Here is a 20,852-nt window from a genome sequence, read left to right as displayed (position 1 = left end):
GGTCAAGTCTTAACTTCCAAAGTTAAGTGACCATTATGCCCTTTTTGTCCAAAGCGGGTTTCAAAGTGTCCAGCAGGTGGCACTGATTTCTTTGAGGTGATTTTAAATAAGATGCTATACATGTTTAATGTTTTTGTTGTTTTTTCTTACCATTGTATGTAAAATGCTCATTTAGTGGTGCTTTTCTGTACTTTTATTGTAGGATCCATTTAATAAGCCCACTATTGTTTTTTTTCTGGTGTAAAGGTATTATTTTATAATTCTCAATTTAGGGAAACTGTTGTTTTTATTTTTTTAAAAAGCTGTTTGAATGAAGTGGTGTTTTTATTTTGTTTATGCCAAATCAGGCCAAAATTAATCCTGCTCCATTTGAGAGCAGTCAGGAAATAAAACCCACCTACATTTCTCATTCTTCTACACTTGGCCACATAAACAAGAAATAAAATATACTTACCTAAGATAATTCTGTTTATGTGCCTTATGCCTCTTATGGTGAAAGCTTATTTTTGGGAGATGCATTGCTTCTTGATTAAGCAATGACTTCCAACAAATAAATAGAATAACTGACTATAAATTGTTCAGTAGGTGACAGACTATGTCTAATGTGAGTTCAATATAGTTTTACAGAAAAGTAATGACTAGTAGCTTTAAGAGAGTGGGTGATAGCTTTCCATTTAAAAATCTTAATTAAGACAACATGGAATAAAACAGACATGACTTTCATTTCTTTTCTTTTTTTTACAACCTTTACATTCAGCTCTGACACATTTAAAACATCGCATTTCAATACTTTAACTATACAAACATACTGTTATACATAACTTTAGACTCTAAAGAGATATACTTCTGAAACAGAACAAAATGAACGAACGAACCTTTCGGTTATTTTTAACTGCCGTCATCCTCCTTCACAACCAGGTGAGAGGTGTTCAGTTTTACTAAGCTGAGCTACTTAAAAATAGCTATCTTGCAACAAAGGTGAATAAACATCTTACTGTCAGTTTTGATCATGAAAAAAAACCCAGAACTTAATGTCACTTTCTAATTCCCACTAAAGACAAAAATCTAAACATTTAAACATTACACATTAAATGGCACGTTACTCCAGCATAAAGCTCTGACAGTTATAATTTTTAAAGCTCTCTTATCTTTTTTTTTTTAAATTAAAATACTACATATAACACTTAATGCTACATATGGGTCTCTCAGTGCAGAGGCACTTTCATTTAAAATGAAACAAAAGTTACTGAATGGGCAGACATACATTTGAGAGACATTTGAGTTCCAAGTTTCAAAGAGCTAAATGCTGACAGTCTGAAGATGAAAGAAAGTGATCAGTGCACAAAAAGTTTCACTAATGTCCTTCAGCTCCACATTTTGAACACCAGGGGGCTTTCATGGCCAACAGATGCTGCATAGGTCATGTGGGGAAATGTTGCATAACAGAAATAAAATCTCCTGAAGTCAGATAGGAGTAAGTTCAGTTGGCACCTCCTTTACTCAGCCCTGCTGCTTTTCCCCGGAGAAGTAGTCCCTCTTGTTTAAGACGCATGCCTACTAAAGCCTACCGCTTGATGACCACCTGTTCGAAGGCTCCGGTTACGTCCCTGGAAAAGAATGCCAGTGTGTTACATGGCGGGAAATTAGGGCGGATGTCTGATCTAAGCCCTATTTTTATATGTACTGGTATACGTTTACCATAGAGTTTCTACAGATTAGTCATGAGATGGGGTGAGAAGATTTGTGTAAAAAAATTTTTTAAAAAGCAACATTTCTTCTTTAGATCCTTTATCTGACATAGTTGCATTTCTGCATATTTACGGTAAATAGCCAGTGTTACATAACCACACCCACCTCATGTGTTGGCTTCCCAAAGCTGTGCTCCCACCGGGTCCAACAAACAAGCTGAGCCCCTCCTCTGAAGCAACACACACATTACAAGTAAGAAAACAACTGATCACCTTTCATCATAATCAGCTCAACTGATCAGTCACAGAATCTGTCATTTATTAAAATAACTTTTTGTGGAATAAACAACTATGGAGTGCTGCAAACCTTTGCCTGGAGCACATATACACCCCGTATTTCAACACCTCAAAGTAATTTGATCACACCAGTAAGATGCTAAGTAATTTTCCACACCAGGATTAGAGGTACACACCCTCTGCACTGGAATCCAAGAAGCCATGGCTGAAATCCTGGCCCTGCAGGATTTTCTCTATTATATCATCAGCGTCCACCCGCGTGGCATCGACTCGCTTTAGTTGATTCTCCACTGAGTTCTGTTTTACTGGAGGTCTAAGAAGGAAAACGAAAAACATCTGCGGTTAATAAAGCAAATGTTTTTCATAAGGTATAACATTTAAAAATATGTACATATGGAATATAGAGGATTCTAAAGGAGATCTTTATGCATGTACAGTATATATGTAAAAATCAGGTTATTATTTTGGTCTAGTGTAAATGTAGCTTTCCTAACACGTTAATCAATAATAGAAGAGAATGTAAGAGGATAATAATAACCAGTTTCAATAATAATTCTGTAATTGTCCTGAGAGGAATTTTGATGTAAATCCAAAATCACCCATCAACTTTTAATTCAGTGGAACAGCTCTGAACCAAATGCTGATGTATGGATACAGAACATGACGAACTGACTGCGTTAGATACTGATCCAGACAAGCAGTGCATTTTACCTGTAAGCTCTATTTGGCGGGGAGAGTTTTTCAGATGCAAAATAACAGGCAGGAGAGCCTGTGGACGTGGGAGTGGTCCTGTTTTCTTTCTCTCCTCTCTCCCCCTGCTGATCACCAGGCTCAATGCTACCGATGCCTGTGGAGGCAGAACCTCCTGAACTATTCCGCCTGTGGCTCAGATCTGTGGAGCTTGAATAGCTTGAACAATAGCCTGTAAGGAGGAAAGCAGAACTTATATAGTGACCACATATAAAACAAGTGTTGAATCACATTGATAATGTTGCTGTTGCTTTAAACAGGACGGATCTTTGTTATAATACCTGACATTTTTGAGAGCTGACTTGCATAGCTGGATGTTCTGGAGTGGCTCAATGCAATCATCTCCTCTGGGACTGATCTCGACTTTACTGGGGTTCCTAAAAGAAAAAAAAAAAGCATTTGTCTGGAGTTTATTTCAACAAAGAAAAAGAAAAACCATGAATCATTAATGCAACAAATCTCCTGTCTTGCAGAGTGTATGAATATGTAAGTACCAGCGCCTGAATGTGATGTACGAAAGTCTCCTCCTTTTCTATCCTCAAGCAGACCCCCTGCCTCTGCTGGTGGGATTCCCAGAGTCATGGCTGTAGACGGCGGACTAAAACAGAGACACAAGCCAGTCAAAACGCATCACAAAGTATCATGGGGTTTTGGTGAAAAAAGGTAGTTATTTGCAGAATCTTAATTTTTTTCATTTATATATTTGTTTTGTGAAAAAAGATTTTTACACAGAATATTGTTGTACAATATGGGTTCAATGTGGGCAGCTATTACTCAAGGGTTGGTATTACGTATTTTCCAGGCACATTGTGCCATTTTATAGCACAACCAAGTAAATCTGACGCATTGAAGTCAGCCTGTCTCTTTACGACACTCCACCTTGAGTTAGTTATTACAACAATGCTACTCCAACTGTTCAGAGTGTTGAACTGAGAAGTAGTTCCTATAATGAGCTCAGCAGATGCCACCAGAGGTTTACTAATTGCTGCTGCCACTAGTCTGGAGGGGCTGAGTGCAAAAGGAGCAGGTAGGGGTGCTCTGTGAGGCAGAATCTTGGCTGGGGACTTAAGTTGCAAGCCAAAACTTTGATTAAATAGGCAGCAAGCATTTAAGCAACACCAAATGACTGCCACAGAAAACTCAAGAATTTCTTAAACTTGCATGAAAGAATCAAAGCAATACTCATGATATAAAGTTCAAAAGAGTCCATTTAACATGACAGCCTGCCTTTAGCCTAAAATACCGTTTAAAAGAGGCTCCAGACACTAAAACGTGCTGTATGCGTCACATCAGGTCAGAACATCTAAACATCACCACAGTCTTGAGGAGGAACCTAAAGGGTCACAATTTTAGAGTCATCCAGAGGCAGCATGGTGGCAGTCTCACATTTTGATCAATTACTCAAACTTCAACTTATGTGAAGTTCTACAAGCAGCATTTAGTTTGCTTGAAGTGACAGTTTCTCAATGAAAAGCCTCAGGGAAGAGCAGCCACACCTGCTGTCTCATACAACAGGATTGTTTGAGGTCATTGCAAACACCACCCCATTTTTTTAATCGCAAATGCATACAAACGGAGACGTAACTTTCAACACTTAATGTTATTTCTACAAGCAAGCTTCCTGTAAACACAATAAACTAAACCTTTAGGACCTTCATGCTGTACATGGACAGCACTTATAGTATACACATGAACAAAAATATTGCTTTATGTAATCCAACTACACGTGTCCCTAAGATGGGACTTTGTTTCCCACAAGTGAGACGGACAGCAACCAGATGTTTTCTTGAACATCCATTTTGAACATCCAACATCTGCTATCCATTTAGAGAAACTCATTCTGGGGTCTTGCTAGCGAGTTCCGGTCTGGGACTTCTGGTGAACTAAACAAAAACTAAATAAAATAAAATGGGTTTTACTCACTCTTCCTGAAATAACTTCCAATTCCACTACATCCTGTTTATTTCCAATGACGTATTTGTGTGATCACAACCTTCTAAATGCAACCTACATTTAAACTAAAGTAAAGAATGAAAAAAAAAAGAAGCAAAGGAAGGAACATGACATTGTCACATTAGCCCTCCCAACATAGTGAGTAATATGGTATTAGAATGAATGACTAAGCTTTGGCTGTCCCCACGGCAACCGCTACCGTATTTAGACTGCAAACAAGACTTGAAAAGGGGGAAAAAAGCTCATATTATTATTGGTATATTATTATTACTAAGACAACTTGCTTTTTTTTTTGACATGTTACATCACAGCCTTTGAGAAAAACATTACTACGAATCAATATTCTCAGAATATGAACTCTGAGCTAGTCTGATCATGCAAAAAGTCTTCCAACCAGTTAAGGTGGGGCAGAATACTATCTGGGTAAGGTGTTATTATCTCACAGATAAGATCAAGTAATTCTTTCCAACTTAAAACTCTGTTGGTGATTATAGCAATAAATAAGTGTGTTTTAAGTTTAGGTGACAGACAGGATGTGATGAAAATACTTTCCATTGTGGTCAATGATAGACCTTTATACCAGTGAAACCCACTTTCATTGTAACCACGACTACAGAGAGCCTAATATGTTAAGTAGTTTTCATTGATTAAAACTACCTAACCTTCATAGTATTGAAGTAAAGCCTTCAATACTATGATACAAAGTCAATATCTGACTCAAACAGCTCAGTAGTGTCTGGGAAGAGCTCTTACGTTTTGAAGCAGGGGTCTCCAGACATTAGTTGCGTGTGAATAACAACCTGTAACAAAGACAAACACAGTGAGATACAAGACAAGCTCTAGACTCTCCTGTGAATTATGCTTTCATAAGATTACAGCCCCATGATTTGGCAAGGACACGCATGTAATAAAGTTATTCCCATGGCTAATCACATCACAGGCTCGGACATGTCTCAGTTCTCAGAAGCTTTACATGCACTAAATAGTTTCTCAGAAGAAATAGGTGGGAAAAAGTAAAAAGATTTTCAAATATGGCGAAAAGATGTTAATCTTTTAAGAGTTTTAATCAGCAAGGTTAATGACATACTATTCTGGTCACAGGTTTCTATGAATGCGAGATGAAAGTATTTTACCACAAAACACTGCTACCACTTTTAAAAAACAAAATTGAATGCAGATGTTTGAATTTGTTTTAGATTTTCTCTCGCCAGCAGCACAAGGTCAAAATAATGCATATGAGCTTGAATACATACATAAGCTCACCCCGTTATTTGATGAATGTCTCCAAGCAAGCTGCACACTTTTTGCACCAATCACCAGGATTCTAGATGGATAAAATCTACTATTGGTCTTTTAAAATGTTAAATTTTCCTGGCATGGAAATAGTTCAGTCTGTTTGGGATTCATTGTCCAGTCGTGGCATCCAGTATTCAGGCTTCATTTGATACAATCGTCCATATGGGTCAGAAAGAGAATCAGTCAGGATGTTCAAGAACAGCTCAGGTATCAACATCATCCAGAAAGAAGCTTTAGATTTTTGTACACAAAAAGAAACTGCCCATCAGTCTGGTGCGTTGGACCAAGTGGATGGGATAATACATCCAAATTTTTCAACTCGGTATATCCATCCTGGGTTTGATTCTCTTTGATGCCTATCTCTCTACTCACTTCCTGTCTGGAACACTGAAATCTACCAGTGCCAAAATCTAAAAAAAGCAATTTGCTAGGGGACATTTACCAAAATATAGCTATGTAGGCATACATTTGAACCTATATGTGCAGTTTTGTCTCTGTATAGACTTAAGAAATCCACAATAAACCTACCTACCTAACCAGAACTGTGTAAGTTAGAGTTGCAGAGTTGTATGCTGATTTATGAGCATACCTTTAGAATGGAGTTGTCTTGTCTGGTGTTCTTGGTGTCATATCCCTCTAGCAGACACCGTCGCACAGTGCTGCCAGACCCAGCAAACTCTGATAAGTTCAAGTCGGCAAATCCAAGCTGGAAGTGATCAAACAGTGGAAATATTGACATCAGAGCTTCTACTGCATGAATCTTGACATCAATAAGTAACTGTTTATTTGTGCAGAGATTATAGTTTTATGGACTGGAATGTTGAAAGACAGAATACACAAACAAAGACGAGTCACTTCCGAGACTCGTTAAAGTTACTGGTTAACATAGGTCAGATTCTGACTTAGTCACCAGAACCGGAAAAGAAAAAAAAACTCAACCAGCTACAAAAAAATTTTCTACTTATTTTTTAAAAGAAATCATTACATATTTTTTAAATTGACCTCTATTATCCAGTATTTGGAAGTGTTCTGTCTACAACATGTTTAATGTCATTAGAGAACAAAAATTACCTTTGCAAAAGATTTTCCCCCTTTGAGTTCCTGAAAAAATAAACACACAGCAACACTATAATTTGCATCAGAGTTTAAACATTGAAATAAATTAAAAGCATTTTATTTGAAAAAAAATAAAAATAAATTCCTGGACTCAGTTCTATAAAACTAATTCTTTTTTTTTTTTAACGTTTTTGATACCTTACCTTTCGTACTGACACTCGGGACATGCAGGGGTCCAGCACCCCCGTCCCTGCGTTGGCACTCATCTTACAAATGAAAGAAAACCTTTTCTTCCAGTGCACACAGTTGGCTTGGACAGGCTCCCTGGGAGACAAGGGCACATTTCACACACTGAACACAGACAGACCATCTCATCATACATTTGCAGGATCTATAGCTTTATTTCAGTGCAAGTACTGCAATTCCTGCAGGTGCATTAAACCTGCAAACAGTTAACGTGTGTCACATACACTGCAAAATTGCAGTGTATGCGAAGTCTACTCAGAAATATGTAAATAAATTTTAAAAAAAGAAAGTAAAAATCTGATTTTGTTTTGGCTTTCAATTTACAGCCTGAGTTTCATTGGTTTGAACCTCCTGACCTGTTTGGGTCTTTTTTCAAAAACATTTATCTGTTCTGCTCTGGGATTTCATGTGGAATTTGGGGCAGCACAAAGATAGGCGAGTTAGGTTAATTAATGTGTGAGGGACTATCTGTCTTTTTGGGTATGAAATCGATATGTACCACACCTCATCACATATTAACCACGATAAACTTCAAAGACGGAGAAAGAAGGAGGAGAAGGTTTATGGTGCGTGTTTTGTATTCAGTACAGGAAATTATGGATTGCCGTTAGATTGGTTTGATTACATTCATGCCACATATTAACTTTTATTTCATGTTGCCTTGAGCTCAAGATCAGGGCCAACAATTACAACACTTGTCTAATTTGGACATCTCTGTTTAAATGAATCAGCTGCTAAAATGCTGTTGCATTGGTATTCCTTTTATTGACAGATGAACAGATCAGGCTTTTCTTGCTCAATATAAATTACCATATTTCTTTAAAGCCTGAACTACCTGACCCAATTATCATATAGATATATTTCCTGTCTTAAAACTTTCAAAATTATAGCTAGTTGTTGGCAACAACTTGTTGCCCTGAGTCAAAACATCAGATGCTCCAAGTCGTGTTGCTTAGCAACTGGTTTAACCAGCTGTAGCAAACATCGGCTAGTATAAATCTATATCTTGAGGAAGAAAAAAAAACTTAACTCGAAACTTCATAAAGTGTCTCCAGTTAAACTAAAGTTTGCTACTGTTTTTGTCAACGGGGCTGCAGCTGTTGGTGAGTATCAGAATGCTGAACGTTAGATGAGGTTATTAGCCAAGTGTTATGGACTAATGTTCCACAGGAAACAATGTAACTGCGCAACTGAAAAAAACAAAGAAACAAAGAAATCAAAACAAGAAAACAATCCGTCAAACTAGATTTGAAGTTGTTGGAAAAAAATATATATTTTACTGTAGTTAGTTGTGCTTAAGCTATAAATAGGAGAGAAACCTTACCGAGACGACTCCTGTGCAAAGCCTCCGTCCAAGAGTCTCACTTTGCAAAATAAAACTCCGTTTACGAAAGGAACCGACGACAGCTCCTCCAAGTCGAAGTCTATTTTGAATTTAAACTTCTTCTTCTTCATGAGGATGAAAGACATGGCGACTGGGCGCAATGAGAGGAGTCTTTGAAGCGGAGAAGCTGACAGACTGAGTCTCCCCGCAGCTATGAGGGTGAGTTGAGTTGCTGCTCTCTGCCGCAGACACGATTCAAAGTTCAAACCATTTCCTTCCCACCCCACACTTGTGACGTGGGGAAACCCCGTGATTTGATTGGACATACTGTGGGACAAAGAAACACACAGAAATCACCGATCTTCAGTTTAAAATAAATGTATTTAATGTCGGCCAACTGAAAGAAGAACTAACAGAAGGGATGTTTCCAGGTTAATGCACTCTAGTGACATCAGTCCTGTGACTTAACTGGGACTTTGTGGGAGAAATGGGGATGCCCGTCTTTTATGTCAAGTGACAACAATATTTTTAAATGAAACTGCATGACTATTGTACACAGAGGAATGCACTTCAAACGTAGCAACTGGTTTTGATTTTACTAATTATGATTATGGCTAGATAAAAACCCAAAAGAAAATACAAAAGCATTGCAAAGGATGCAACATAATACTGCTATATTGCAAATCAATTTTTGTTGATTTTATTTCATATTTCTCTTGCATTTAAACATGATTTTTTATTAGCTGTAAAATCATCAAAATTATATCACCCTATGTAACAAATAAATGTAATGCATGAATTTTACATTTTAAGGTAAGGTAGTGAAATAAATGAACTTTTTCAGGGACATTCTAATTTATGCTGGTTAGATACACATCTGACAAATATCCACAAATACAAAGATGTCTCACTCTGCTTGAAAGCGTCGCATATGATAATGGTCAATGTTTCAAGCCAGCCCGGGTTAAACCCACTTCTTTATTTTCCCAACAGATCAGAACTCTGCCTTGACAAATAAATACTATTATTGACACCAAACAAGGTGACCTTATGGTGGCTCTCAGAAATTAAAATATCACTGCTAAATGCCAGGTTTTGGACTATGTGAACAGAGATTGATAAATCATTTAAAATCTTTTTCATTTGACAAACAAGATATTTAAAACAATTTCAATAACTTGGTTGGATAATTGTGGACACACTTAAATTTTGTTGAAGACCTTTTTGGTTCAGTTTTAGCACCATCTTCTCTTTGTTCCCATGTGAGATCAGGTATATTTAATCTGAAACAAAGCTTAATTGACCTCTTAAGATTTTCTATTTGCTCATTTTCAAATTTTGGCTAAAGACATTGGTTGTACAGGAGCTAAAGGTCAAAAGCCACTTTTTGTACTAAGGTATCAGCAAGGAGAAGAGTATAGAAAGTATTTATTTTTTGTGTATTTTATATGTGTAAAAGACAAGAGTGAAATGTTGTCCTATATTCTCCAGATCTCAGGAACAGGGCAGAAAATTTTCTGTCACCCAATCTGGTCCAACACCTCCCAAAACATAATGTTGTGATCTGAAGAAACCAGAATCTGTTTGTCACAAAACAACACTGCATGACAACAACAACAACAAAAACTACATGTCCACACTGAAAAATAGTAATAAAAGTGTTTTGCTTTGCGCTTTCCTCTTTTAAGATGGAACTGAGATTTTTCTCAAAGTTCAGGAACTTGTAAATTGTTTTAAAAAAATGTAATCATGACAGGTGCTTAAAACATACATCCAAGCTAACAAAAAAATGACTTTGCAGAATGAAACTGAACTTTGGGAAAGGCATTACTAGAGTCCTGAACAAAGTCGGACTCTGACATAAAATTTCTAGACAAGAGTTATCTCATAATCAAATAGATTTAATTGATTTGATTTGGACAAAGCAGACCAAAGCATTGTTGACAGCTGGAGATGTGGAATTGTGACAGACTGCTACCAAAGGACACTGAATCCTAACAGTTAAAAGATGCTTCAGCATAGTTTAGGTTTGTGCACACGTGTTGGTGTAGATTCTCAGTCATCAAAGACATTAATGTCCTAAGTCCTTAAGTAGAAGGTAACTGGACTGAAGACATTTCATGTCTCATCCAAAAAGGGATGAGACATGAAGAAGTCGTATGCACACTTAATGCACCAGGTTATTGCAGCTTTTGTATCTTTAAGGGAAAAAAGCATACAATAGACTTTTGTTAAAATAATAACAACAATAAAGGAGAAATGAAAGAAAATCTGTATTTTATTATGTTTAGATTGTATTGTTGCAATCATTGTTGTAGACATATTAGCTTTTAGTTTATTATTCTTTTCGACATTTTGAAACTTTATTTAGTGTTGCTTCTTATTTCTATGGAATGCAAACATTACTTATAATCATGGTTTCTATGATTATGGACATTCATTTTATTAGTTGTGGTATTAGTAGTAGTCGTTTTATTTTCGTCTATTTCTCTTTACTTCTTCGATGATAAAATGTCGCCCTCTGCTGGCGTCCAGCAGGACTGCCCTCATGAAATTGCAACGCTCAGTGTTTCTCTCTCTGTGCTGACACGTCCTTCCAGATAAGCAGATTACATTTCCTCAGAAAGGCTTGGTAACATATTGCACTAAAAAGCGGCGCTGAAAGATAAAAGTTCACTTTAACAAGCATGAAACAAATAGTGAACGCAGCTAATCCGGAAAGAGGTTTATTTGTCCACTTTTCAACCATCCTTTCCGCTTTTTCGTAGCGAGCACCGAGAAGATACGCAGCAGTAGTAGCTCCGCCCTCGGTTACTGCAGTTCCTTACAAGCGCTGGCTGCAGAGTGCACCTTGGTTGGAGACGAACTGCAAAAACACTGCACTGTAACCAGCCAACCTTTTTTTTTTTTCTCCCCGTGATCGCCATCGAGGAGTTCGCGTGTGGATTATAAGTGGGATTAATGAATGATTGTCAATATGGATTAATCATCAGATTATGGTTTGCAGAACGGACGGTGCGTCTGCACGCTGCTTCTATAATAGCTCTGCAATGTACCAAGCGCTACGGACGTCTTTACTGTCAAGTGCCCGTTGCTGGGATGCCGACAGTGAGCGGTCCTACCAGGTTCTGTTTGATAAACTTGACACTAATAAAGATGGCAAAGTGGATGTGGCTGAGTTACGAGCGGGCCTCAAAGCGATGGGGATATTTCGCCACGGTGCTGCACAGGTAACTCGAAGCAAGGGATCCAGTGCACCGTAACCCATATAAGTTTCAAGTCTTGGGGTGGATCTTTCACCATATTTCATTCTAGGAATGACATTTTGTGAGAGTGTGATTTACGCTGGCCTGACAGGTTCTAGATGTTTCCTCTTTTCTTCCTGTAGAAAATTGTGTCAAATGGAGACCAAAACAACGATGGAACTTTGGACTTCAGTGAGTTTACCAAATACCTGAAGGACCATGAGATGAAGCTCTTGCTGACTTTCAAGAGTCTGGACAGAAACAATGATGGTAAGCGACGGAGAGTCACTGAAAGCTCACCATGCCACATGCATGATGATATTTCATGTGCTCTTTCCATTTTAAATGTGTGTCAGGGCGCATTGATGCCACAGAGATCCAGCAGACTCTTGCAGAGTTGGGTATACATGTCAGCAGGGCGGAAGCCCAGAAAATTTTACAAAGGTTTGACCTTCTCTTCCATGCACTACAACCTAGGTTTTTCTAAATGCAATCGTGCACGCTTCTAACGTAAGCCGTTTTCTGTTTAAAACATGTCAAATGGACAAAAAAAATAAATAAAAGGTTGTGTTTTCTCAGCATGGACATCGATGGGACCATGACGGTTGACTGGAACGAGTTCAGAGAGCACTTCCTGCTGTACCCTGCCTACAACCTGGAAGAGATCATCCGCTACTGGAAGCACTCCTTGGTAAGGCTGGAACAGAGGCACTTTGTGATGCCCATTCTGCCCACACTCTGAGGCAACCGCAGTGGAATAAATCGCATGTCCTCCACTCCTCTTCAGTTAGATATTATGGATTTTTTTTTTCAGTTCACAATTGAGAGCAGCTCTCCCTTTATTAGGCCACAGCACCGTGTTGTGTTTCTCTCTCGGATTGTTATTGCGCTTCTTTCTAAATTGTAGTGGTCTAATGTTTGGGCTGGTTTGTTACCCATACTTCACAGAGCCTCTCTTGACAGAACCTGTTCCTGAATATTTTTCTGCATACCACATTGAAATGTGCGACAGCCGTGACTGCAGGACAGATAACCGCCTCTGCAGCCCTCTTTTTTGTTCCTCAACAGATTTGCATTAAATAGCCACAGAACAATGTTTTTTTTTTTCTTTTTGTCTAAGGCACCTTCATGCTTTAGGGAAAACATTAGCTTTGTTTATCTAAATCAGCTTAAGCATGTCAGCCAAGGGTTGATAGCTCAGTGGCCATAACTTTGTTGGCTCAAATCTAAGGACAACTCCCTCTTATTGTTCCTCCCTCCTTTTTGTGAGCTGTTTCAAGTTTAAACTGCTACAGCAGTGCGAAGTTCCTGGTGTATCGGCTTTCCGGTTAAAGCTTTACGTTCAAGGTTATGTAAATGTTGCCAGACGAGACTTTAACATAGTTGCTGCACAACTGTGAAAACAGAAAGGAGAAGTTGAGCTTGCAGATTTTAAAACATGTATTCAACCACACAGACAGTGTTGCATGTCCCTCTTTTGCAAGAAAATGCTGTTAAGTCAACAATTTAAAGGTAATTCATATTTATTTGTTGATTTGATGTCAGCTGCATAACCATCTGCTTAACAAAGTTCATACATTTTTAATAAGATGTAGGTAGAGGTCATCCCAGAAACCTTCATATTTCCTATTCCTATATGACTAGCCATCTGTGCTAAAGTATAAATTATTTGACCCAATATGTTAGTCTAAGGTGAAAGGAAATTGTTTAGCATATCTAATGAGAATGTCTATCATAAAGTGAAAGATACTGGAATACTAGCACTGTCTGCAGTGAGGCGAGTTTGAGGCTGACGTTTACAGCTGCCCACATGGACAAGCTGAATTCTTTCTGAAAAGTTTTATGGTCAGAGGAGGTAAAGTTTAACTTACATTGTCAGTGTGGGAACAAGGGTGTTTGAAAGAGACAAGGTGAGTCTTTCAAAACTTAAGAACACGGTATCAACATGGCGGTGGTAGAATAATGCTGAGTTGTACTGTTGAGTTTTGTGATTGTATAGAATAATGAAGAACTTTGCGTACCCCTAAATTCTACAACTTCACCTCAAATGAACAGCTACATGACAGAAACCCAGACATAGTTGGATGTTCCAACAGAACTGTAAGACTGGTTTTGGAACTGAAATGGAGAACTGGAGTAAATACACAAGAAATTCAAACTTCAGTACTCAATTCTTGTTTTTAAATGTCTTTGAAGCTGTTTGTTGTTGTTTTTTCTGATCGTGCCCGTGTGGACAAAGGAACTGTTGCCGGGTGTCTCAACTTCTGACTTGCACTGTATAAACTGCATAAACACGTGTATAAATGTACTTTAACAAGATTGTCTGTCATGGCTGACATAAACCAAATTGGTCGGTGTGTTATTCTGATCAATAATATTGTGGAAAATGCTTGTTTAACTTCCAGGTGCTGGACATTGGTGAGAGTCTGTCCATCCCGGATGAGTTTACAGAGGAAGAGAAGCGGTCAGACGAGTGGTGGAAGCAGCTGGTTGCAGGTGCAGTGGCAGGTGCCGTCTCTCGCACGGGTACAGCCCCTCTGGACAGACTCAAGGTCTTCATGCAGGTTAGCGATGCTAAGTACAGAGACTGATGGAACAATAGATGTTCTGCTGGGAAACTAGTTAGATAAACGTGTGTATTTATGCTACAGGTTCACTCGTCCGCAGCTAACAAGATAAGCCTGATTGGAGGGTTCAGACAGATGATTGTAGAAGGAGGTCTGATATCACTGTGGAGAGGAAACGGGATCAACGTTTTAAAGATTGCGCCTGAGACTGCAATCAAATTCATGGCATACGAACAAGTTCAGACCCACATCTTAAAACATATTTGTAACTATATTTATGGATACATATGACATTTAGGGGTTACATCGACTTTTGTTTTTTTTCTGCTGCAGTATAAGAAGTTGTTAACTTCAGAGGGAACGAAGATAGAGACTCATAAGAGGTTCATGGCGGGGTCCATGGCAGGGGCCACAGCACAAACAGCCATCTACCCAATGGAGGTATGAGCCACTGCTTTGTCATACCGCCATTCGAGATCTTTCACTCTTTAGTTGTTTTATTCTAAAGAAGAACATGTATCCATAAATCTTTCCCCCTTCTTCTGCTTTTTGTTAAGGTTTTAAAGACTCGGTTGACCTTGAGGAAAACTGGCCAGTACGCAGGAATGTTTGACTGTGCCAAGAAGATCCTGAGGAAAGAAGGCGTCACTGCTTTTTATAAGGGCTACATTCCAAACTTAATTGGCATTATTCCCTACGCTGGGATAGACCTCGCTGTTTATGAGGTGTGTGCAGTCTCGTATGTCTAGATGGATAACAATCTGAGAAAAACAAAGGTCAGTTGTTTCATTTTGTGCTGCAAGTTAAGCGTTTTTGTTCTCCCATGTATCAGACTTTGAAGAACACTTGGTTGTCACATCACACCAAAGATTCGGCCAACCCTGGAGTTCTGGTGTTGCTGGGCTGCGGGACTATCTCCTGCACATGTGGCCAGCTCGCTAGCTACCCTCTGGCACTGATACGCACACGGATGCAGGCGCAAGGTAAACACCAATCTGCCGTGTGATAGGGGTAAAGATGAAAATGGAAACATCTACTAACAAGTAGATTGTTAGTCTGCAATCTACTTGTTGTTATTTGTATACTCTTGTTGCATTACTTCTCAGCACTTTTATTCAACATCTGAAAAATGTTAGAGTGGAAATACCATATGCCATTGGCACAATTATTGGTGCCTATAACTACTTATTTTTTTAAACGGCTGAAGCACTTTTTAAATTCATGCTCATTTTTTAAAGTAATAAATAAGCTTTGACTTCCTTTAACCATGGGGTGAGAGGCCCATTTGTCATTTCCACTGGCCACTCAGCTAGATAATGACCCGTATTTATCTTGCCACCACACCGAGTGAACAGGATGGCAAGAGAGATAAAGAAAAATAAACATCCAATGCTCATTTAGCAGCAGCAAAAAGTGACCTCATTGGACTATCAAGTGTCCTTAAGATATCATTTACAAGCCAAATGATTGTTTGGGATGAATGACCTTTGGCCCTCTTAGGAGGTTGTGCTAAAAGGAATGGTCAGTGATTCCTTTTTGTTGAAAGCTTCATACTTGTGAAATTGTAGAGGAGAAAAGTGTACAAGCTCCTTCTCACAGCCATACATCAGATTATTAACAGCAGCGGTGCTAGTAATTATTGCAGATGTGCTTTTGTGTGAGATCATTCTGCTGCTGTAAAGGACGGATTAATTTTAAAGCTTTTTAAACATCTTCACTGTGGGCACCATTAAATGTCACCATCACTATAACACTTTCCTGAGCAAGCAAGTTGTTTACATTGGGTCAAACCTTTTTAAAGATACCCACATATTTTATGCAAACTTCAAACAAAAGAGCTGCACTAGAGACATGCAGCCATTCTCTGTTCAGGACATTGATATATTAAATTGAACAATTTAGAATGTTATCCATTGTTTTCAGGCAATTTATTTGTGTTTTTATTTTATCTGTAAATACATCCACTATGTTTCTTCATTTCTATTATCCTTAATTATAATTTACCTATTTGTGTCAGCAATGCTACTTTTAGTTTTTTATTTTTATTATTAATGTAGGATAGTAAAAAAAATGGACAGAAAAGTTGTTTTAAACCTGAAAACTATCAGTTTAATTTGTCACACAATGATCCTCTAGCTAGCTTAATGGCACAAACAAATGATTTAACATTGCAAAGCTTACACAGACCATTGTCGTCATTGGAGTATGATTTGTTCTATCTTTACTTAACCAAAATATTTTCTAATGTAAACTCACTATCTGAAAACATTCTTTTACTGTCTCTCTCTGTTTTTTCTTTTTTGTATGGTTCCCTGCAAAGCCAGTTGTCTCTTAAATATGACAGATTATTACTGATGATTCGAACCAAATCTCTTGCTTTTAAGCAAACTACTAAATAAAAGATCAGAAGTGCAACACAAACTTACTTGAAATAGGGTACAAAATGTCCAGTATGAATTGATGCATCAAGGGTAAGAAATATCCCATGGGAGATGGCAACATCACGATTTCCTCTCTCCATCTGTTTGTTTTTTCCGTTCTTGTAGGGAGATGCAGAAGTAGGGTCTGCTTATCTGTTTGGGAATTCCTTATTTAAACATATGTCCCTTCATGAAAAGATTTAATGAACAGTCTTATTGTAAACCACCTTTTACATTGTCGTAAACTCTAAAACAACTGACAACATCATGCAACGGCTCAGCTCACCATAAACTGTTATAAACTTGCTTAGCACACCCACCAGTGTGGTAAAACCTCCCAGTGTAACTCTCAGATAGATGACAGGCAGCAATGCTGCTCTCATGTGTGCTTCATTTCCTTTCTTTGCAGCGTCCCTGGATGTGTCAGACCAGCCCTCCATGAGTTCTCTGCTGAGGACTATTGTCGCCAAAGATGGTTTCTTTGGCCTCTACCGGGGCATCCTGCCAAATTTCATGAAAGTCATTCCAGCTGTCAGCATTAGCTATGTGGTTTACGAGTACATGAAGACTGGCTTGGGGCTCTCAAAATGACAATTGCGAGCTGCAGAGGACTTGAAAACAAACAAATCTCCATAACATTCAGCGCATGACTTTATCAGTTCACTGAATGGAAAGCTGTTTGTATGTTTTAAGAATTGCCTGCCAGTAGTGTTTTAATCAATTGTGGTGCGCATGCTTTATTTTTAGTCTTAAGGTTGCACATTTCACACTCCCTTACACACAGTCCACAAACAATGCTTGACAAAGAAAATTTCTGTAGATTAAAAGGCACCTAGTAAATGGTCTTATTCATGAGACTTTTTTTTTTTGGTTCTGATGAAACAAAAAAATGAGACGCAATGTGATTATCTGTTTTTTATATATTTTTATTTATATTTTATCTATATATAAAGAGAGAGAAGAAAATATTTTCTCCAGGAAAAGTTGGATTGTATCCTAAGCTACGCTTACACTAAGTTTGTTTAAATGTGCACATGTCCACACACTGGAGATCTAATTTCTCACTTTTAAGTTTAAAAACACACCTCACCTACTAAGGACATCAGTTTCAGACAAGCAGGGCTCCAACCAGCAGCTGTCAGCTAAACAGAGCTAGGCCTCAAAAATCCACACCTATAAACACTGGAACTGAGTGTGCATAATGACACACTTCTCGTGCAATGTGAAATCCTGTGTATTTCATAGTTATTTACATGTGCCTTACAGCCTCGTGATGCAAACCTTGGAGATGAGGTTTTTTTTTAGCTATAACTGTATTTATGTACTGTATATCTAAATGTTTTCAGGTATGCTTATTTATTGGACTGAATGACAAAAACTGTTAATAGACTGAAAACCCTGTAAAGATCAAACTGTGTCTCGTGTCTCTTATTTTCAATCAGAAAAACTGTAAGCATGCACAGCAGGGATAGCTTTTTGTTATCTCAGTGAGCTAAAATATGAATAGTGATTTTAAAAAAAAAATTTTTTTTTAAAGCAAACATGACAGTATTATCTCTTTATGGTTTCGGGGTTTAGAGTGCATCAACAGTTAGCAGTTTTAAGGTCAATCAAGAAGATTTTCCATACAAATGTAAGGTTTGCTTTTATTAGAATACTGTACTGTAATGTTGGCATACCAAAATAAGAGAACATTTTAATTTCTGTTAGCTATCTTAAACTGAAAAAAGACACGTTTTAATCTGTTGACAGAGAATGCTAAACTGAGAGTAAGAAATGAGTAATAGTAATGAGTTTGGAAGATTTTGTGTACAGCTCTGGTTGCTCTCTCTAAGATGTGATTACTGTGCAACATTTTATGATTAATTTAAACAGTTTACAGTGCATTCTGTCACATTTTATTCATTTTAATGTTATTGTTTCTTCCCTAACCCCCTACATTTCCGTGTATTAGCTATTTTTTGTAACATGAATTTAACTTAATGGAAATATAGCTTACTAGGATTGAATAAGAAAATGTTTTTTTTTTCTTTGTTATTTCCCAGTCTGACAGCGTTTCAAAGGGCTGCTGTTTTCACTCCTTAGACTAAGTGAATGGTTTTGTTTTTTTTGGTGGACTGAGTTGGACTTACCAAAATGTAAACAAGATTGCATATTTATTTTTTGTGGAATGTTAAAGTTGATAAAAAACCAGGAGACTGGTTTTTATCTAAAATATTGTTAACCATAGGAAGAAAAGTTTTAGACTTTGTAACAGAACAATATCACTTGCATAAAAGCTTTATATTGCATGGAGACATGTAATTAAGAGTAAATAAATGTGGTGGAGTTGAAAGAGCGTTTCCCTCTGATGTGTTATCCTTACAGCGTTGGTTCTAAAGCTGGATGGAGTAGAAATCATGAAGCAGTTACACCCAAAAGTGTCATCTTGGCACATTTTCTGTATTATCAGACCTGATGAGTAACAAGCAGTGAGTCGGTGAAGAGATATACGTATGAGCTCAGCAGTAAGCCACAATTACATTTTTACTTAAAATAAAAGCATGCACCAATTATCTTATGTCCTGTTTTAACAAAACACATTTTATTTTGTCCGTTTGAAATAGAATTTAAAATTTGAGATATTAGTTTATGACAACACTCAGGTTTCAATTATATCAGTGAGTCGACTGGGCATAATTTTCTCCTGTTGACTGCAGAATAAACAGAAGTCACCATTTATGGCCTTAAAATTGAAAGGTTAAAAATCAGTTATGTAGAGAACAGACCCGTTCTTTATCCATGCAGATTTATAATTACCAAATGACACAAAGGCATCTATAAAAGACATTTGTTTGCTGCAGGTTGCATGAAGAGAAGTATTCACTGTCTGCAGTATATTCAAGTGCTCGAAAGTTGTTTTTCTTACACTTGTGAGCATCGTATCCAGGCAACATATCATGGTTTGCATGTAACAACTTCTGTCAAAGGCAGAAAACCTAAGGTTTAAAATAATGTACTTGGAAGCTGCACAAGTGATTTCCTGTGCAACATGCTTTCTCGCTCCTGATTGGTTAACCGTCAAGCTCCTTTTTGTCCTACGCGCTAGCCGTAGTTGGGGCACCGCTCCGCTCCGCTGCAGTTGTGGATGGAGGGTTAACCAGAGCAAAACAGGGACACACATTCCTCCTGCAATACCGAGAAGCAGCTGCTGGTGTCGGTGAGTGTCTGACGTCTGCTGCGGCTACCCGGCTGGTTCTTTGAGTTACTGTGAGTTTTCTTCCGTCCGCGCTGATAAAACGAGTTGCCCGTGTGTTGTCGCTGACGGTTAGCTAGCTGACTTTGACTACAGCTAAAAATATTCCGTCGGAGTGAGCTGAGGAGGCGGGAGGACACAGCTGAACATCCAGCAGTGAAACTCCACGGGCTGCCAGGATGGAGGCTTTCTTTCAACTTTTTGATCCAGTTCAGAGAATTTAATCTGTCGATCTTGCATCCGGTGGGGTTTGAGTGGCGGTGCTGTGTGGGAGATCGTGTGTGTTTAAGAAAAACTGTTTATTTGTTGTGGGATCTGCTCAAACGAGTCCAAGTTCACAGACACAGCAAACAGGCTGTGAGCCACGGTAACCCGACTTTATCTGTCTGGACTCTCTGTAAGCCCTTTAACCTTTCTGCAAAGCCCTTGAGCCTTTACTCTGCCAACTGTTGATCGGCATAAGATGTGTCTGTGTTTCCTTTATTTCCGCCCGTAAAGCATTGCTGTAAGTGTACTGATGCGACCTGGGCGCCGAGGGAAGCTGTCTCTGCTTGTCAGGTACTGCTGTCATCGCATTCTTTTGAGAATACCAGCAGGGCTGTGAACTGGCAGTCTTCGGGTCTGATATCATGTTTGGTATCTATCTGTCAGTGTTGTGTTTCAAGCAATGGGGCTGACTGGCTACTGACAAAGATAAGAACACCCTAGTAGTTTGAGATTGCTTCTTAGCAAGCTTACAAAACTTACTTGTTCACAGTTTCCTGTTTCCAAACGT

General features: G+C 38.3%; 4 protein-coding genes across 8 annotated transcripts in view; 3 read left to right on the top strand and 1 right to left on the bottom strand.

Moving 5' to 3' along the window:
* Positions 1–1,161: 1,161 nt before the first annotated feature.
* Positions 1,162–8,788, bottom strand: LOC114146412 (protein FAM102B-like). Its single transcript, XM_028020415.1, has 11 exons — positions 8,611–8,788; positions 7,244–7,364; positions 7,056–7,085; positions 6,574–6,690; positions 5,442–5,488; positions 3,230–3,333; positions 3,017–3,112; positions 2,697–2,907; positions 2,162–2,298; positions 1,855–1,918; positions 1,162–1,607 (listed from the first exon to the last, which is right to left on the bottom strand). The coding sequence occupies exons 1-11, from the start codon at positions 8,754–8,756 to the stop codon at positions 1,565–1,567; spliced, it is 1,116 nt and encodes a 371-aa protein (XP_027876216.1). The 5' UTR covers positions 8,757–8,788; the 3' UTR covers positions 1,162–1,564.
* LOC114146411 (calcium-binding mitochondrial carrier protein SCaMC-1-like) lies at positions 8,744–19,180 on the top strand. 2 transcript variants are annotated; one of them, XM_028020414.1, is made up of 10 exons: positions 8,744–8,829; positions 11,999–12,125; positions 12,212–12,299; positions 12,435–12,546; positions 14,261–14,419; positions 14,507–14,659; positions 14,756–14,863; positions 14,980–15,147; positions 15,255–15,405; positions 17,252–19,180. In XM_028020414.1, exons 1-10 carry the CDS (start codon positions 8,824–8,826, stop codon positions 17,431–17,433), a joined length of 1,254 nt encoding a protein of 417 aa, XP_027876215.1. In that variant the 5' UTR covers positions 8,744–8,823; the 3' UTR covers positions 17,434–19,180. The 2 variants fall into 2 exon arrangements, with proteins under 2 accessions (XP_027876215.1, XP_027876214.1); XM_028020413.1 differs by lacking the exon at positions 8,744–8,829 and adding an exon at positions 11,194–11,840.
* Positions 15,549–20,852, top strand: part of dnai7 (dynein axonemal intermediate chain 7) — a 21,601-nt gene continuing 16,297 nt past the window's right edge. Inside the window, exon 1 of the mRNA XM_028020412.1 lies at positions 15,549–15,553. The gene's annotated coding sequence lies outside the window, so the exon portion shown is untranslated. The remainder of the gene's footprint in view (positions 15,554–20,852) is intronic.
* prkab2 (protein kinase, AMP-activated, beta 2 non-catalytic subunit) overlaps positions 19,883–20,852 on the top strand; it is an 8,593-nt gene continuing 7,623 nt past the window's right edge. Inside the window, exons 1-2 of one of the 4 annotated variants that reach the window (XM_028020417.1) lie at positions 19,920–20,041; positions 20,576–20,635. The gene's annotated coding sequence lies outside the window, so the exon portion shown is untranslated. The other 3 variants (XM_028020418.1, XM_028020416.1, XM_028020419.1) reach the window with 3 other exon arrangements.

This window comes from Xiphophorus couchianus, chromosome 6 (genome assembly GCF_001444195.1).
Source record: "Xiphophorus couchianus chromosome 6, X_couchianus-1.0, whole genome shotgun sequence".
NCBI lineage: Eukaryota > Metazoa > Chordata > Actinopteri > Cyprinodontiformes > Poeciliidae > Xiphophorus > Xiphophorus couchianus.
This window is presented reverse-complemented; position numbering and strand designations above follow the sequence as displayed.

Excerpts from the sequence above, each read along its gene's own strand:
- LOC114146411 (XM_028020413.1), top strand. The coding sequence starts at position 11,607 with ATGGTTTGCAGAACGGACGGTGCGTCTGCACGCTGCTTCTATAATAGC. Across the intron at positions 12,126-12,211 it reads TCTGGACAGAAACAATGATG|GGCGCATTGATGCCACAGAG; the intron begins GTAAGCGACGGA and ends AATGTGTGTCAG. Across the intron at positions 15,406-17,251 it reads CACACGGATGCAGGCGCAAG|CGTCCCTGGATGTGTCAGAC; the intron begins GTAAACACCAAT and ends CTTTCTTTGCAG.
- LOC114146412 (XM_028020415.1), bottom strand. The coding sequence starts at position 8,756 with ATGTCTTTCATCCTCATGAAGAAGAAGAAGTTTAAATTCAAAATAGAC. Across the intron at positions 3,334-5,441 it reads GGAGACCCCTGCTTCAAAAC|TCCGCCGTCTACAGCCATGA; the intron begins GTAAGAGCTCTT and ends TCTCTGTTTTAG. Across the intron at positions 1,919-2,161 it reads CTTGGATTCCAGTGCAGAGG|AGGAGGGGCTCAGCTTGTTT; the intron begins GTGTGTACCTCT and ends GTGTTGCTTCAG.